This window comes from Nelumbo nucifera, chromosome 6, assembly GCF_055504915.1.
Source record: "Nelumbo nucifera cultivar China Antique chromosome 6, China Antique-T2T, whole genome shotgun sequence".
NCBI classification, from domain to species: Eukaryota; Viridiplantae; Streptophyta; class Magnoliopsida; order Proteales; family Nelumbonaceae; genus Nelumbo; species Nelumbo nucifera.
The window spans coordinates 32,317,469-32,335,979 of NC_142654.1; the positions used below are offsets into that span (position 1 = coordinate 32,317,469).

At 35.6% G+C, this 18,511-nt stretch overlaps 1 protein-coding gene across 1 annotated transcript; it reads right to left on the minus strand.

The window, feature by feature from the left end:
• Window positions 1-4,267: 4,267 nt before the first annotated feature.
• Window positions 4,268-18,250, minus strand: KIS (tubulin folding cofactor A (KIESEL)). The gene is made up of 4 exons (XM_010271541.3): window positions 17,863-18,250; window positions 12,031-12,189; window positions 4,984-5,070; window positions 4,268-4,612 (listed from the first exon to the last, which is right to left on the minus strand). The coding sequence occupies exons 2-4, from the start codon at window positions 12,181-12,183 to the stop codon at window positions 4,514-4,516; spliced, it is 339 nt and encodes a 112-aa protein (XP_010269843.1). The 5' UTR covers window positions 12,184-12,189; window positions 17,863-18,250; the 3' UTR covers window positions 4,268-4,513.
• Window positions 18,251-18,511: the final 261 nt, after the last annotated feature.

An 18,511-nucleotide genomic window follows, 5' to 3' on the forward strand; every position in this document is an offset into this window, starting at 1 on the left:
CAACAAATTATTGATTGTTTGGCAAGTACAAAAGACAAGACTAATAGAGTTTGAATCTCTAATTAAAAATGGATTGTCGCCTTCGGTTTCATACTAAAAAATTTAAAAACTCTAGTTTGAGAGAACGAGCGTCATCGATCCAATCTTCACTCTTGTGATAAGTTCAGATTTTCAGGAATCCAATGGGAGGATTAATTAAAAATGAGACCAACACAGCAAAACATAATAGTAAGAAACAAAAGGAGAGTTTTCTTGTGATAAGTAGTTTGAGAGAACGAGCGTCATTGATCAAATCTTCACTCTTGTGATGAGTTCAAATTTTAAGGAATACAATGGTAGGATGAATTAAAAATGAGACTTAACACACGGCAAAACATAGTAGTAAGAAGAAAAAGGAGAGTTTTCTTCCGATCTCCATCATCAGTTCATCACCACCTCAAACACCTTCTCCATGATGAAGCTAATCAACTTGTTGAAAATGCTTCAGGAGGGGAGTTTTCTTATAGGGATCTACCATCCCTTCCTGTTTCCTTCGGTACAGTTTCAGTGGTTTTCTTTAAAAATTGAAAGAATAATAAAGGATAAAAAGGTCTTTTGATTTATTTTGGTAATAAGAACAATATCTTATTCTAACAAGGGAGGTTCAAATCCTCTAATAAATTAGGGAGGAGCTCAGGGGAGGTTTAAGTCTATTATCCAAATAAAGCACCCATTTCAAAATATGTGGGATCTATATTAATCTTTATAATTTAATTTTTTGATTCAAATAAAAGAGTCGTTATAAAGACATTCAATGGTCTGAGTCTCATTCTTTTAGATAAAATATGTTATCAATTATAAACCTTATTTATCACTTATGCAAATAAAAACAACTAACATAAATTGATAATGATGGCAAGAAAGATCAGAATAATGACCTCATAGTACAGTGATATTATCTAGTTTATTATGAAAGCAAAATTGTGATTAGGAGTTCCTTACTTTGAACCAAATAGGCAAAGACATGTGGTTATATTTGTTCTGAATTTTTATGAACAAAAGCACCCTAGACATTGTTTTTGTTTTCTAAAATGATTGATGTTATTCTTGTAAATTCATTTACTTATTCCTTTCTTTGAAGTGAAACAAAGACTAAACTTGTCCCCTTAAATTTGATGAATACCAACTGATTGGTAATAAGTCTTTTTAGATATGATGTCTTTCAGTTATCATACCGCAATGATTTCATAAGTTTTCTCATACTTTTTATCTATAATATTTTATTATATATAAAAAAAAGTTCAATTATGATACCGGAAAAACTTATAACCAATCAATCGGAATCAAAATCATAAAAGTGATAACCAATCATGTATTTTTTCACCTATATAAAACATAGGGTTTTGTAGGTCGAGCCTATGATTATATTTTAACCATCTGATTTATGTCTTGTTCTCAATATTTTTAATGGAGTCAGCATTTTTTGTGTCTGGCAGCTGGTTCTATCCGCTAACCAACAACTTGGTGCTCTCTATTCTCTAAGAAAATGAAAATGAAAAACACCGTGTAAGCTACCCATTGTGGTTATTTTCTGTTTTTATTATTTTGATTGTCATTGATAATGATTTTCTACCAAAAGACGCTGAAATGCAATGTGTAATCAAGGCTTTGGTTTTAAATTATGGCTGAGTTTGGCAAGATTACAAATAAAAATATATACAACACAAAGGCTCAGTTTTGGAAAAGTATAAATACAAATATGCACACAATTTGTACTGTACATATTTATATTTGTACTCTTTTCAAATTGAGACTATATTTATTTTATTATTATTATTATTATTATTATTATTATTATTATTATTTTGGCTTCGTGAGGCTATATAATGGTAAGCGTGCTCATGGTTTAACCAAACTGTGAGCTCTTTTTGAAACCGAATTGGTACACCAGTTCTTGAAAGACCATGCACGAACCAAAACCAATTTATTATAAATAAATAAATATGTACTATAAATACTATATATATATATATATATATTATAATACACTATAAATAGATAAATAGATAAATATAATATATTTATATGATGCATATAAATTCATATATATGTATTAAAAATATATCGATTAACTGTCATTTTTTTTTAGGTTAACCAAAATAACCGAACTGGTCAATTATCAAAAAATAATAATAATAACCGAACTGGTACTGGTACGAATGGCTTTTGAAAAACACCCCACCAATTGGTCTGTTTAACCAGATCCTTTGATTCAACTTATTCTGTTCAATATGAATTTTTGGATTTGGATTGGATCCAGTTGCATCTACATCTGCATCCAATTAACAAACCTCATTTTGGATTGAATTCAAATTTAATCTACAATCATCTTATTATGTTTATAATGACCAAAAAAATTGGTTATTCACTTATTCTTTAACTTATATATGTATAATAAATGTCTATTAATATAAAATATTAACTTTATCAATTATAAATTTAATACAACTATATATATAATAAATTTTTAGATAAAATTAAATCTACACCCAATTGAATTATTAATCACATAAAAGCTTTAACATTCAAATCTAGGATAATCAGATTAGGAATCCAATTGGGTATTGGGACTTTTAGAGTCCATTGACAGCCCCCTTGGGGTAGCCCATCCGCATACGCTTGACTCCCCCAACCCAACTGCAACTTATATTACAACCAGAAGAGAACCTACAAACTTTTTTTTGGTTGCAACTTAATTAGGCATTCTTTTTTTATGGCCCTAAGTGGCATTCTTTGAACAACAGCCTCTCATTTCTAAAAAACTTGCTTTTAAGATATGAGTGGTGTTCGGTTTAAGGGTAGAAGACTTAAGGGCAATTTTCTTAAAGCACCCTTATGGTTTAGGAAATTAACTAAGTCAATCCTAACTGTTTACATATTGTCTTAAAGTATTTTTAAGCTTTCTGACAATTAGCATCATCGTTAAGCACTAACAGAAAAAATGAAATGTCAATTTTTCCTTCCAATATTCCTCAAATTTTCAAAATAAAACCCAGCTGATGAAAATTTTCAGAAAAAGAAAGGGTGATGAAAATTTTTAGATAAAATCCAACTGATTCTACCCATCGACAAAAGCAGGACTTGAATGTGATACTAACACAACCCAACACAAGCAATAAAGGCACACTCCCTTCTTTTGCTTCTTCTTCGCTAGTAGCTTTTATTCTGTATAGCTGCTCCATCAGAGATGAAAAAGAATGGCTGCAGAAGATGGTCATGATCATCGACTTTCCAAAATTGCTTCTTCAATCGAGTAATCTCAGACTTTCCTAAACCAGTTTTTCAGAAAGACTTAAATATACCATGAGTTTTTAAAACATACCCTGAATTTTTCAAACTCATATGGGTGGTGGGTATGGCAGAGATGCTATGAGACAATATTCAACCAAAATTCAGGCTAGAAGACGTGATGAGTGGTGATGCCCCATATAGACCGAACTTCTAAGCAAGGTTCAAAATATTAATACATATCAGCCGATATGTATCATGCCAATGGCTTACCGATATGCCCTCCAAGGGTATCAGGTCAGCCACCGGTTCAGAGGGTAGTCGGGCCTTAAACCGACCCCTCTGAACCAGTTTCAAGAAAAAAAATAAAACTTAATTTACCAATACAGGGCACATCGGCCGGTGTCGATATTTAGAACCTTACTTCCAAGTAATAAGCATATCCATTATCCCATGTAACTCTAGTCCATACACCAAAATCTGATTAATTATAAGTTTTTTTGTTGATTTGCAGGGAAACACAGAACATAGAATGAGTTGCTAAAACAAGTGCACGGCAGCAAAAGGTTAAAACAGCCCATATAATAGATTGCCTGGCTTTCTAGGTTGAATCGTCTTTCACAGTCCGTGTATGTTTAACCTAAGCTCAGGTATGCTTAAATCTTTAACAGCCAACATAACAATAATGCCGATAACTAAGGGTGTAAATCTTTAAAATTGAACCAGTTTGTGATTGTTAGACCACTCCCCCCCCCCTCTCTCTCTACCAGTCCGGTGGCCTTTTTTTCCTCTTCTTTCCTCCCATGTTCTTCCTCCTTCGGACCAAAAGGCCAAAATAGGATTTTTCCTAACTTTAAATGCCTTCACATGTGCCTTTTCATTGATGGAGGGTTTGATTTAAGTCCAATAGGATTAGCGCACAAGGTCAATTTATGAAAACTCAAGGTACGTTCAAGTCTTTTAACCTTAGTCTAAACTTTAAACATTCAAAACACATCTCTGAAATCAAAACGCAGTTCAAGCTCACGAAGGAGCTCTCAACCAACTTAGGGGGTGTTCGACAGCATGGTTGATTTTGTTTTTTCTCAAAGGCAAATAAACCTTATGAGATACAAGCTCACTGAAAAGGAAAAATAAATAAAAAGAACACTAAAATCCAACACATTACTACACTTACCCCATAATCAAAGGCAAATTACATCATACAAATTCCTAACAAGTGCGATCAAAGATTCATGAATTGATGCTAAGCCTCAATCTTTTGAGTCAAGGCCTCAACCTCTGCAATGATAGTTCGGGCTTCCTCAATTTCTGCACCTTGCTGATTGGTTTCCTCCAGTTCCGCCTGCAAGGGGAAAAACATCTTTTAGAAAGGTGCACAAATAGCAATTAAGAGATTCTTTGAGTTTTTTTCAATTATCTAATTTTTGTTTCCAATGTTAAGAATGTAAGCTATGAAATTCATGCAATTGAAAGCATGTTCATTTTAGACTTCTCCAAAAAAAAAAAGCATATTGGTTTTAGCAATCATATATTGTTATTGTTTACATCAATATGGCACGAAGTTCAAACTTGAAAAGCATTGTATTTTGGGATGTAATAGCATTGCAAGTTTCAAGACATTCAATTTGCCAAATTATCAGCAGAATCCAGCACTAATTGAAAAACTATAAACCTAAAATTATAGATTTGCCCAAGAGTCCATATAAGCAATACCAAAGCTCCTTTTAGATCAACTAGTGAGGCCTCCAAACGCTTGTGACAATCGGGAATCATCATTCTTGACTCGGCCAACACGTTCTCCTGTTCAAAAAATTGTAACAAAAGAGAAAGGTAATTAATTAGGCACAACTTACATCTTAATTGTTGACAACAAAGACATCAAGTATGCATGAAGAACCAAAAAAAGGAAAAAAATAGGAAAAAGAAAGAGAAAGAAAATCCCCTTAACCAAAAGAAGCAACATTGTAACCAGGAAATGCAGGAGAAGTCTGGTCCCCTACTGCATTTAGTCAACTGGATAGGCTAATAGCACAACATAAGGAGTAGCAAGAGGTGGCTAGATGGAGTCATGAGACAGGGCATAGATTGGGAGGCTCCAGGACCTGGGGAAAATACTTAAGCTGTTTTTATACGTGAAATTTCGAGCTATATATGTCAGCCTTAGGATGTTTGTAATTGTTCCATATTTATCAATATCAGGGTTTCTCTATATTTTCTCCATTATTAATAAAATTCTTTTGCTAATTGTTATTGATAAAAATAGGAGGTAGGTGGTTGATTCCTCATCTTTAGGCTATGTTTGGTTTTAAGGAAAATGTAGGGAAAGGAAGGGAAAGGTAAGGAAGCCTTTACAAATCTTGTATAGGTTTCCTTACCTTTCCCTTCTTTTCCCCACCTTTTCCTTCAAACCAAACATAGCCTTAAGGCACATAATGCACATGTGGTTAGAGATGAACAAGCATCCAAACTTCATTGGTTGCAACAAGTCACTTGTGTCCACAAAAATCTTTCCAAAAGAAGAACCAAACTCCAGGTGGAATGCATGAGACCGAAGCTTCACCCAGTGTCGTGAATAGATGGAGATGGGTACACCTCTCTTAGAGACTCAAGAAGAGCAGGCAATTTCATCCAATGCTTGTCCCCTGGAGGTCTGTGGAAGTTAAAGTCAGAAGATGGCCGCATGGTCCACTCAAGAGGACAAGAATGCTTGTCCCCTGGAGGTTTGCTAGTAAGGTCATTCAGTAAATGAGACTAAATGACCCAGAAAACTTCTAGGTGGCAAGTTGGTTTGGGGTCAGTAGGAGTCTCCCCAATTCCTCTCCTCATCCTTATTTGAAGAATAAAATTTTGGCCTAAAGATCTCACAACTTCTGGTGATCTCTTTAATTTAAAAGAAAATAAGAAAGCTTATTAATTGAACAAAACTCCACTCCAAATTGGAATTGGCTGATGTGGATCGTTGACCACATGATTCAATACATGACCAATCAAAGAGGGCCCCCATCTGATGAAAGGTCTGGAATGGCCAAGATTCCCCTTGATTGGTAGAGTGGGTAGTGTAGTGAAGCTTCCTATTTGACCCAAATAAGAAACTTGTTAGTAAGCTAAAAAGAACGGCTATACACTATTTCATGATTCCGACAAATGGATAAAAAACCATAACAGCCCTATATTTCAGGATTTATGGAAAGTATTCTACCAAAATAAATATCATAAGAAATCCTATAAAACACCCTATTCACTCCTGTCCAAGAGGTAATTCTGTTCCTCGACTAAGTGAACAGCCCATCTTCTGTTTCAGCTTTGTTTTCAAAAGTTCTAGAATTCCCTTCCCATCAGCAAGATCCCCAAAAAAAAGCAGATGAGGAAATCTTTCATATATTCTTTCCTTCTTTCTTAAGATCATTGAGTTTCCAACACTTGATAAAACCTTCCACAGATTCCAGATTACACCCAACCACCCCAAAAATGCTTTCCATCCACTGCCATAGGATTTCAGCAGCCTTGCAATGGATGAAAAGACGGATAGAGCTTTCCATAGCTGCACTGCAAATACAGCAGATACCATTTGGTCAACCCAATGCCTCTCCTAACCAGAATTTCTTTGGTTAAACATGAGTTAAGAGCTTCTGACCACACCATGAAAGAGACTTTTGAAGGCACATGAGCATGCAAAATTAAATCTGCTGGGAAGGAACCTGCCTCCACCCCTACCACCATGGAATAGAAAGATCTCACAGAGAACACTCCTGACTTCTCCCCTCTCTATAATCTTTTATCTCCTTGAGAGGGTTCATTGCAATCCTATTCAATATTTGAAAAGGATCCATCAACTCAGGAAGCTCCCATTCATTTAACTTTTTTTTTAGAAACAGGCCTAGAGGAAAGATTATTATTTAATATTTCATAGTTGTCTCTTACAAGCGCATTCCTGCTCTTTGCAATTCTGTACAGCTGGGAAAATCTATCCATCAAGGAGCCACTGTCACACCAAATGTCAGACCAAAATCTGACTCTAATTCTATCCCAACCTTAAGCCTTATCTCTTTAGAGAAAATTCTGCATGTGCTTTATCAATTCCACTCCAAAGTGCACAGCCATAAGAGGTCACCTCTCTAGTTTTACACCGCAATGCATTCCTATACTTGGATTCTATCGCCACCATCCAAAGACCTCCATTCTGATCCCCAAATTTCCACAGCCACTTAACAAGAAGAGAAATGTTCACTTCCTCAATCCTTCTTATCCTCAAACCCCCATCAGCTTTAGGCCTGCAGATTTTTTCCCTACTAACTTGATGAATCTTAGAGTCCTTCCAACCACTCCATAGAAAGGTCCCCATCTTCCTCTCCACTCTTCACCACCTTGGATGGAAATTGAATAAGAAATAAAGAAAGATAGTAGGTCAGCAAGGAAGACAGAAACTTTTGATTGGAGTTACTTTCCCACGCCTTGATAAATACTTAGAATTCTAAGAAGATAACCTCTTATCAATTCTTTCCAAAACAGGGTCCCAAATAGATCTTCAAATACACTTTGCTCCAAGAGGGAGACCAAGATACTTGGTGGGCACCTGACCAATTCTGCAAACCAAGATTTCAGCCAACTCATGAAGCTACACCCCCTGCCCCACAGCTATAATCTCGCTTTTGTTCAAAATAACTTTCAAACTTGAAACTATTTCAAATCAAATCAACATCCCACAGGTTTGCCAGCTCTTCTTTAGAATTATTGCATAGAAATAGAGTGTCATTGGAAAATTTTAACAAGGCCACTCATTCATCAAAAAAAAATTTAACAAGGCCACTTCCCCATCCATTTTAAAACCATGCAACAATTGCCTTCCACCCTCTTCTGGATCATCAAACTCAAGGCTTTGGTGATGTAAATAAATAAGAAAAGGGACAGTAGATCCCCTTGCCTTGCACCCCTTGATCTCATAAAGGATCCATATGTGCTCATACTAATAAAAATAGAAAAGAGGGAAGCAATAATACTCTTGGTATAAAAAAAGGCTATTCTCGATCTTTATATTCTCTCTTCTCCATAAGGACACTGGTAATATTTTTCTTAATTTCCTCTCTTCTCTACAAGGATATTGACAAAATCTACTTCGGAGGTTGAGCTGTATTACATGATTATATCATCTTATCAGCATTTTCTATCATTACCACGATAAATGAATACATTCTGAAAAGAATAAGAGGGTATAACCCTTCCATTTATGATATGAATAAGGACAAGCAACAACCAGCATATGATATAAACAGAATAACTTTACAAAATCAAATTACAGCCTACCCTAGAGTTTATAATCTATAATCTCTAAAAAGATTGTGTAACTTGGAAAACAATTTAGCTCTCCTAACCCCTTCTTCAACAAGCCTACATTCACCAAGTTAGCCAATCTTGGATCCATTTGAAATAGCTGTTATGATGGAAATTCTTCAGGTTAAGTACCTGATATGCATAACTACTGATAAGGATGGATTTGGCTATCCCTTTTTTTTTTTTTTTGATAATCTGGATATGTAAAAACATGATACATTTATTATCAGATTGAATTTGAATATGCTCGATTTTATCCAATAAAATTCAATCAATTGCAACTTGGGTGACCAAGGTTCAAATCTTAGAAACAGCCTCTCTGTATGTACAGGGATAAGGCTATGCACATTTGTCACTCTCCCCAGACCCCACATTGGAGAGAGCCTCATGCACCGGGCTGCCTTTTTTATAGCATAATTTTTTTTTATATATTAACAATATATATTCATATTTAGGACAAGATTACCCTTCTTGAAATATATCACTACATAGGAGTGATCATTACTAGCCTAGCTAGGCCTGGACCTAGATAGTGTTGCATGGACTTGGACATAGGAATTGGAATCCAACATGTGTTCAGAGTATGAGTTGGTGAGCCAAAAGAAGTTTCATTAACACATCTCACATAACAATAACAACAACAACAATAACAGTAAAAATAATAATAATATATTAAATAATATTGTTCTTAAAATTCATAAATTATATGAGCATAACTGGAATAGCTAAATTACAATTTATGAATTGATAAGTTCAACTCACAGCCTTTGTCCGTTTACAATGTGGCACAGAAGTTGTCTTTCATCATTTTTCTAATTTCATGGTCTAATGTAAATTAGAAAGCATCCAATAAACAATGAGTTATGGGTCTTAAGTTATGTATTAACAGGGGAAATTCAAAGATTAGGGACCTGAAGGTTTCTGTATTAAGTCCCAAACAGAATTTTCAATTCTTTCTATGATCTTCCTTGGCACTCAAAATACCAAGAGGTAATATACCAAACGAATTTTTCAATTCTTTTCATTGTTGCACTACATTTCTTATCAGTAGGAAATGATTTTATTAATGTAACTTTAAGTTTACAAGAAGATGGGTGTAGGATCCACCCCATCAATACAAAGACTTTATAGTTCTGCCCAAAACAAATGTTGTCTTACAGCCCCTTGTTTGGCTAGAGAATATGCCAGTCCATTTGTTGTCCTTCTCACCCGTTTAGGCCTTGTTTGCTTTTCGGGAAGTTACTTACCTGGGTAAGTATTTTGCCTTCGACCTGAACAATTGAACTGGTGACCCAAAAAATGGAGACCAAAATGGTTCCGTTTCCAGGTCAGTTTTTAAAACCTTGTCCTTTCCTCCTCTCCTCTTCCTCTATGTGACACACTCATTTGCCACGAGAAACTGATCAACAATTTGCCTACCCTCTACAAAGGCCCCTTGGAAAGGTGAGATCACTGTAGGAAGAACCTTCTTTATTCTAAACTTATCGGTCTATAATGTTTTGAGGTTCAAGCTTCCTTCTTCTTGGGGACGAAGGCAATGAAAGTGGAATTAGTTCCATAGAAATTTTCCCATTTTGGTGAAACTCATCAAACACTTCTTTCAAGTACTTTAGAATCTCCCAACAATCCTGATAAAAGGACAAGGTAAACCCATTCGGCCCTAGGGCTTTTGATGTATCCATGAATAAAACAACCTATTTAATCTCCTCAATACTGAAATTGCTCTCTAAGCCTGTCGATTGAATATTTGTCACCCGGGTCCAATCCAATTCTAGGAGATTTTGCCTTCTCCCCTCCGTCTTGGACAAGATACTCCTGAAATGTTCCACAAACACCTTTACTATTCCTCCTCCCTTTGGAGTTCCTGTCCATTTCCTTCTAGTATCTTCTATTATTCCACTGCATTGCCCATGCAATTATTAACCTAAAATGTCTTTGCTTATTGAACTGATCAGCATCATTTTGTTTGGAGTTCTTTTTTTAACATTCCTCTTTCTTGTAGTCTGTTGACAAGGAAAAATCCTGTTATGCAAGAGAAGATTTTTGGCCTACTCACAAATAGGAAAAGATGACTTAAAAATTCCCCTGTTCAATAAATATCTGCATTGAGGAATAAGAAGTGATTTGTTGCAAGTTGGAGGGGCTAGAAGGGCTAAGGGAAGACCAAAAAGGACAGATAAAAGAAGTGAAAAATGATTTAAGTGCCAATAATTTAACAATGCATATGGCATTAAACAGAACAGAATGGCAAAACATGATTCATGTAGCCAACCTCATATAGTTGGGATAAGAGCTTGGATGATGATGATGATGATGATGACAACGACGGCGATGATGATGATTGGTATTTTGGTACTGGAAATACCAACAGTCATAAACTACAAAACCATTAGTTGCTTAACCCTGCAGATATGAACTGCAGCAGCAACTTCTTCTGCAAATTAATATTTTTAAATTTTGTTGAATAATGGGATAGTGGGAGTTGAAAATATAGGTTGTGGCCCACATGATCTAGAAAAACAGGATGGTAACATCTAAGGGTGGGATACTTAGGGCCTGTTCGTTTCCTCTTAACTCTTATCTCTTAAGAGGAATCTTTTAACTTTAAGAGAAAAATGGTTGTTCGTTTCCTCTTATCTCTTATCTCTTAAAATGCAATCATACAACTTTTTGTTTTCCAATGATACCCCAAAAAAGACAAACAAAAACTTTCATATATGGAGTCAAAATGGATATTTGATAATTATCAAAATGCAGAACAACATTCTCTGCATTCAGAGTTCAGAGGAAAGAAAAGTTCACCAATACCAATATACCTCCTAATGTAATTATTGCAATTTCAGATGTCAGACTTCAGAACAAACGAACAGGCCCTTAGGCATAGAGCAATATTTGCTTCATTCGGTAGCACAAAAGATATGTATTAGGCCTAGACAAAAAAGTTCCCAAGTGATCACCACTGAGGACCTCATCAGAGATGGTTAAAAAGAATGATCAGAAGGGTATGTTCAATATCATCGCATTTTTCTATAATTTAGGGCATTTATATGATTAGTTTGTGGCTGAAGGATTATTTCCTTTCTTGACGTTTGCACTTGTTGGATTTGTGGATCTTCATGGGTGCTCAACACACTGGAGTTTGTAGATTTAAACTTAAAATTGGATAAGATCCCTGGTGCCTAAATATGGGCAGTCATGGATCATGTCCTAAACATTCTGGGTATCAATAACAATTAACAAGTAAATTTACAGAGAATCAAGGGTTGTGGGGAAGAACAGTGAACAATTAAATTAATAAGAATTCTCAACTTAGAAAATGAGCCAAAGAGGTTGAATACAAGACCCAATTATGCAGAACTGCTAAATAAACATTTGCTCTACTAAAAAAGCTCAGGATGACATCTCAAAAAAATGGGAGAATATAGACCATACCTGTTGCTTAAGATCATAGGGGTCAGCTCCTTTTTCCTTCATGTCAACAGTCTTGGCTGCTTCTCTCTCAACCTCCCTTTCATAAGAATGGAGCTCTTTAACTATCCGTTTGCAAGTACTGGTTTTGATCTTCAGGTTCCTAAGGGTTGCCATGCCGACCTGCAATGAAGGAACATCTTCCCTCTTCGGTTAACATTGTATTGATAATTTTTGAAATCTAAAGCAACCACAGTAGTATTTGATACCCAACAGAAAACCCTAGATATGCTCTTAGATCAAGGAGAGAAATCTATAAAGCAGTATCCTTTTTGCTTGACCAGAGAAATCTACCTGTGGAATGGTAGGGTGCAGGCTATACCAGTAGGGCCCAAATCTGCAGGTAACAAACGCTAGCAACATTTTAATGCATTGCCACGTGTCTTAAACAAAAAGTTCTCATACATGTGGATTCTGGCTGTCTGATTTTTTTTCTCAGTTTGTCTCCAGATCGGATCTACTCCTCACAAAGCACGCCTCACACCAACCTCACAAGGCATCTCAGGCGTGCATTGAGAACAAAATTATATATCCTCTGTTCAGTTTCTCATTGTACAGGGGTTTCGTTGTATTTTGTCTTTTTGAATTTAATGAATTACTTTACCTTACAGTTTCAAAACAAAAAAAAAAAAAACAAGAGACATTTTGGTGGCAGATATTTCCCCAGAAAACTTGGCAATATTTTTTTTTCTTTTTCTTTTTGAATTGAACAGTCAATTGGCAAGAATCTTTTAAGCCACACATTCAACTTCATAATTAACCATGAAATACTCTTATCAATTAAAGCCTTGTGATAGAATGTAGCAGATATTTCTCCAAAGACCAATAACCACTCACAATAAAACAAAATTACATCCGGCCATTCTTCTCTAAAATGGAGCACAACAAATTCTTCCACAGGAACTAGTAGCTATTTACAATAAGACAAGATCCAGAATAAGTATTTATCTTATTATTCTTCTTTGAAATCTCATTTGTTTGTTTCTTTTTTTTTTTTATTAATACTCATTTGTTTGTTTCTATTAAAACAGAATTCAAGACTTCAAGGGGAAGGACAGTGGAAACTACAAAGGCTTTTATTAGATGAAAGCTTTTAAGCATGCATTTTGAAAACAAGGATTCTGATTCCTGAATTTTTCCTTCCTCTAAAGAAATAGGAAATGAATGGAAGAATGTTTTGAGGAAAGTCCAAAGTTATCTAAGATCCAACAAGAGTTTTTCTGAGAGTTCGAAGCAAAAAGGAAAGAAAGAAAAAGAATATTCAGATTTAGTCTCTGATGTGGCATATAAAGGGAAAAGGAAATCATCACCATCATCATCATCTAAGCCTTGTCCCAACTATATGGGGTTGGCTCCATAAATCCTATTTTTCCATTCCATTCTGTTTAGTGCCATATCCATTGCTAAATTATGAGTGCTTAGATCATTTCTTATTACTTCAACCCATGTCCTTTTTGGTCTGCCCCTAGGCAAGAAGGGCCCCTTTATGCCTTCAACCTGCACTTGATTGCTTCTCCTTACAGGTGTTGTAGATGGTCTACCATGCACATGACTAGACTATCTAAGTCTACTTTCTCTCATTTTATCACCTATTGGAGCTACCCGTAGGTTCCTTTGAATAATTTCATTTCTTTTTTTTTTCTTTTTGATCAATAATTGAATTGGATTCATTATTTTCAATAAAATAAGAAAGAGGTACAAAGATTTTTTTGAATAAATTCATTTCTGACTCTAACCTTTCTATTTTTTCCACTTATCCATCTCAATATACATATTTCTGCCACACTCAGCTTCATATAACATTGCTGATCTTACAACTGTTTCATATATAATTTTCCTTTTAGACTAAGTGGTATCACCTATCACATAAGACTTAATATGAGCCCCTCCATTTTGCCCATCCTACTTTAACCAACTGAGCTACTCTAGCAAGCTATAAAGAGAAAAGGAATAAAAACCAATTAGGCTATCAGGATGTAACTTTTTCATTTTACCTTCAAAAAAAGGAATAAAAACCAAACAGTTAAGCTTTTTCAGGAGTAGAAATCCTTGGAAGAACCAAGACCATTAGGAGTGCAGTGTTGTAGGTGTAGATATGGGGGAAAGTGAGATCCTTGCGTGTGCAAACATTTTGGAATGTGCAGTGTTGACTTGGCCTTTGAATTACCTTGGTCTTCCTCTAGGAGATAATCCTTAAAAAGGAAGTTGTTGGATTCCAGTTGTAGAGAGGTTTGAAAAGAGACTTGCATCTTGGAAGAAAAATTAACTATCTCTTGGAGGAAGAATCACCCTAATTAGGTCTACTTTAGCTAACCTGCCTACCCATATATTACCTGTCGGTCTTTAAGATGCCTACAGGGGTGGCTAATGAAAGACTTCCTTTAGGAGCTAGGGGAGGAGAAAAATGACCATAGGGTTGGGTGGGAGGAGGTGTGTAGGAGTAAGCAAGATGGAGGCGTATTGGGAATATAAGAAAGAGAAATTTGGCTCTACTAGGGAAATGGTTGTGGAGATTTTCATTGGAAAAGGAAAAACTATGGGCTAAGATGATATGTAGTATTCACGGGCTTGCGGAGAATGGATGGGATTCTGAGATTCTAGCTACGACTACAAGGGCTTCACCCAGGAAAGCAATCCAAGCTATTCTGCCTTTATTTTCTCCTTGGATCAGGTATGACTTGTACTCAGGTAATCTCATTAAGATTTGGGATCATGTTTGGGTTGTGGATTCTCCTTTGAAAGACCAATTTCCGGCCCTCTTTGCTATCTCCACCTTCAAAAATGAACTAGTTGCAACCTTCCTTGTACCCTCGAACTCAACCTCTGGTTTGAATGGAACTTGGGTTTCACAAGAGACCTCAGGGACACAAAAGCAAGTGAGTTTGGTTACCACTTACTAACATCCTGTCATTTTGCAAAAAAAAAAAAAAAAATGTTTGGGAATGGTTTGCTTCTTTGTTTGGGTGCAGGTGGACTTCTCCAATGAAAGTGCAAAGCTTGTTTACTTCCTCTTCTTTCAATTGCCCAACAAAAAGGTCAAGGATCATGTGGAGATGTGTTAGAGCTGCTATTTGTTGGACTATATGGGAAGAAAGAAACTCAAGGATTTTTTCAAAAAAATGAGAGAAGTCTAGAAACGATGCTAGAAGCGATCCATATAAGGGTAATACATTGGTTGAAAATAGTGGATTTGTTCACAGATTTTTCAACGGATGATCTGTTAAGAAAATAGAAGTGAACCATATAAGTCTGGAAACTGTCCTATAATTCTAGCATCATTTTCCCTCCATGGACCCTAATATTCATTTTGTACCGATTCTTCAATCTGAAAATGAAAAGAAATATACTCCATAACCTTATCTATAACTAAAAACCTAGGATTTTTAAGAATATCGATCCAATTAGCTCAATTGTCCTAGATCAACTATCCAACTTCAGTTATAAGAGTTCTAACCAAGAACCCTCGTACTGAAAGAGGATTTCAACTTGTTGATTACATTTATGTAATGCAACCGCAAAATTTTGGTATCTGAAAAAGGAAACCACATCCAGCCATGGAAGCCAACAAACCATAGGACTCCCCCAGCCTGGGGCATAAGTTCTAAAGTGTTTGAAAATTATATCTTTCTTAATTGGTCATAACCGAAATGAAATAAATATTAGATTGTAGCCCATTTTAGTGAACCTTCTGCTCCAAGTGGTTAGAGTAATCGGCCTTTTTGATTCTTTAGCAATTCCTCAAGTTCAAAAACCAAAACCATATAACCATTTCAAGAGAGAATGAGAAGGATAAACAAAACGTCCCATGAAGAATTAATTGCAGGATGTGTACTTTCCTAATAGAGAAATTATTTTGAATCAAAGACCAATGAGAAAGATCAAAAGAAACTTTTGCTGAGAACCCAGTAAGAAACAGATACGAAAGATTTAAAAAAAAAAAAAGGCTTAAGTGGGTTGTCAGATGTGTGTCACAATTATAAGAATTTTGCTCGCTAAGAAGTTGCAGAGATTAAAACAATGAGAAAAAACGGTTCTTATGGCTGGGTAGGGACATAGAGATTCAGTACAGCTGGGTGAAGAGGAGTGCCAATTCATTTGCGGATGGGTTGGCCAAGCAAGGAGTGAATAGGGGGGCTGTTTTTTGGACTAGTTTTTAATTTTCTTTGCTTTCCCTGTGCTTTCTGTTTTTTTGGGGAGCTAAGTTATTTTATCTCCCTTTGTATTCTTTTCCCTCTATTCTCTTAATTTAATGAAATTGATGTTATTGATCAAAAAAAAAAAAAAAGAAGTTGCAGAGATTACTATTAAGATGCATATTAGTCAGAAACGATTAAACCAAAACAACAAAATAGGAAGAAATAAACAAATATGGCAAGCTCCCAGAGTATCTGGGCAATGTTGTAGATATGTTGTAAACCTCCCAGAGTATCTGGCAAGCTCGAGTTCGGCCAATGCCGAAGATATGTTGCAGAGAGTACTTGCTCCACTTGTTGCCTGGGATTTCAATGCCCTCAAAAAATAAACAAACCCTAGAGACGACGAAGAGAAAATGGAGGAAAAGCCATGGCCATTAAGCCATTTATTCTCCCAATCTCCCTGTTTATCTCGTTCTCCGCCATGGCAAGACCTTAAGCCATTTCTTCTCCAATCTTCCTATCTGTCTCGTTCTATGTCATGGTGTGAGCGTCGAAAAATGGCTCACTCCGAGAACCACATCAAAACTCATTTGGGTTCAACATTGACTCCAAGACCTAAGGCAACAGTCCAACCAATCCGGATAAGACTAGGATGGAAGAGGTAAGGGGTTAGGCACCCCTCTCCCAGCCTGGGTCCAAATAGGGGGAGCCCACATAGGACTCCAAGAAGGCACAAATAAACAATAAAAAAGATAAGAACAAAACATTAAAACAAGCTAACACACAAAGGAATCTACTATATCAATTTTTATTATTTCATTTATTGTATATATTTTGTTCTTTTATTTTTTATTTACTTTTTTTGTTTTTTAATTATTTATTTACTATTTTTTATTTTAGCAATTATTAATTTTTTATTTTCTTATGCAACCCTATGTACATATTTATTTTATGAAATTATTACTTTTTATTTGTTTATATTTTCTATTTTTTAATCTTTTATATATTTGTTACTTTTTTACTTTCCTTCTAATTTTTTACTATATATATATATATATATATATATATTTTTCATTTCATTATTTTATTATTATCTTCCTTATTTGCCAATTAAACTCACTATCACGGATTTTTTTATTTTCTTTTTTTCTTTTGTTTTTATATTTTTTTCTATCTCTGTTATCAACACCCACTTTCCCCCTAATTTGATCTACCAGCAGATAAACTGTCTTCTCAACCATTACAATTCCCTCATCTCCCTTTTCTTATTTTCCTTACTATTTAAATGTTTATTCCTTCATTTTTTTTTGTCAACCACCACAAGAAGAATTTCCATTAACGAGAGGGTTCAGGTCGACAGTCTTCTCTCATTCCAGTGGTGTGGACTGCAGTAAGCTAAGTCGAGCAACCGTTCTGTTCGAACTTATGTAAATAAATAAAAAAACGAAATGTAACAGATGGATAACACCAAAGCAAATCAAGCATTAGATCGAGCTTAGTCTAAAACATATAGATAGAACAAGTAATCATCAGATTCATATTTTCACCGAAGACTCTTCCCCAACCTCGATTTCCAATCACGGCAAGAATATCAGAAGAAAATGAACGGGAAAACTAAAAAAAAAAAAAAAAACACAGAGGAGACGTGAACAAAGATTACCCGTTGAGATTTCGGCCTGAGAACGACTGAATTGGGGAACCGAGTGTGCTGCTCTTAGTCTTCTTCCTCTTCGAATAGTGACGATTTAGAGATAGTGTTGATGAGGAGAGCGACGTCCACTCGAAGTTGGGAGAAATCTGATGAAATATGACCTGTACAATGATATAAGAAGCTGATCTGCTACGGCTTTGAATGGTCCGTCCTCGAACAGGGATTGTCTTTTAGGATGGTAATCCTGGACCTAATCGATGTGCAGGGGAGACCTAAGCTTGTCGTAATTTCAGGATGTCTCTCCTTGTGCGAGAACGAGGACCGCGATCGGTCTGAAAAGATTTGATGAAGGAAAACGGGCTTCCAACTTCGGTTTCGCAAGAGTAAGTGTAGTAATGTGTTGGATTTTATTGATCTTTTTATTTATTTTTCCTTTTCAGTGAGCTTGTGTCTAGGTTTATTAGTTGTCTACTTCCCGTTCCCGGTTTCTTAGGCCTCGTTCGCTTTTCGGTCCGGGTACGGGTAAATGCAGTTTATCTCGGGAAGTTTTTATTGAATATTTATTCGGTAATTGCATTTATTTATGTTATTTTATTTTTCATGTAAATAAGAAAATGATCATTTATTCGGATATGCCCTAGCCTGTGGCCCGCACAGT

Excerpts from the sequence above, each read along its gene's own strand:
- KIS (XM_010271541.3), bottom strand. The coding sequence starts at position 12,183 with ATGGCAACCCTTAGGAACCTGAAGATCAAAACCAGTACTTGCAAACGG. Across the intron at positions 5,071-12,030 it reads CCTATGATCTTAAGCAACAG|GAGAACGTGTTGGCCGAGTC; the intron begins GTATGGTCTATA and ends TTTTTTGAACAG. Across the intron at positions 4,613-4,983 it reads TTGATCTAAAAGGAGCTTTG|GCGGAACTGGAGGAAACCAA; the intron begins GTATTGCTTATA and ends TTCCCCTTGCAG.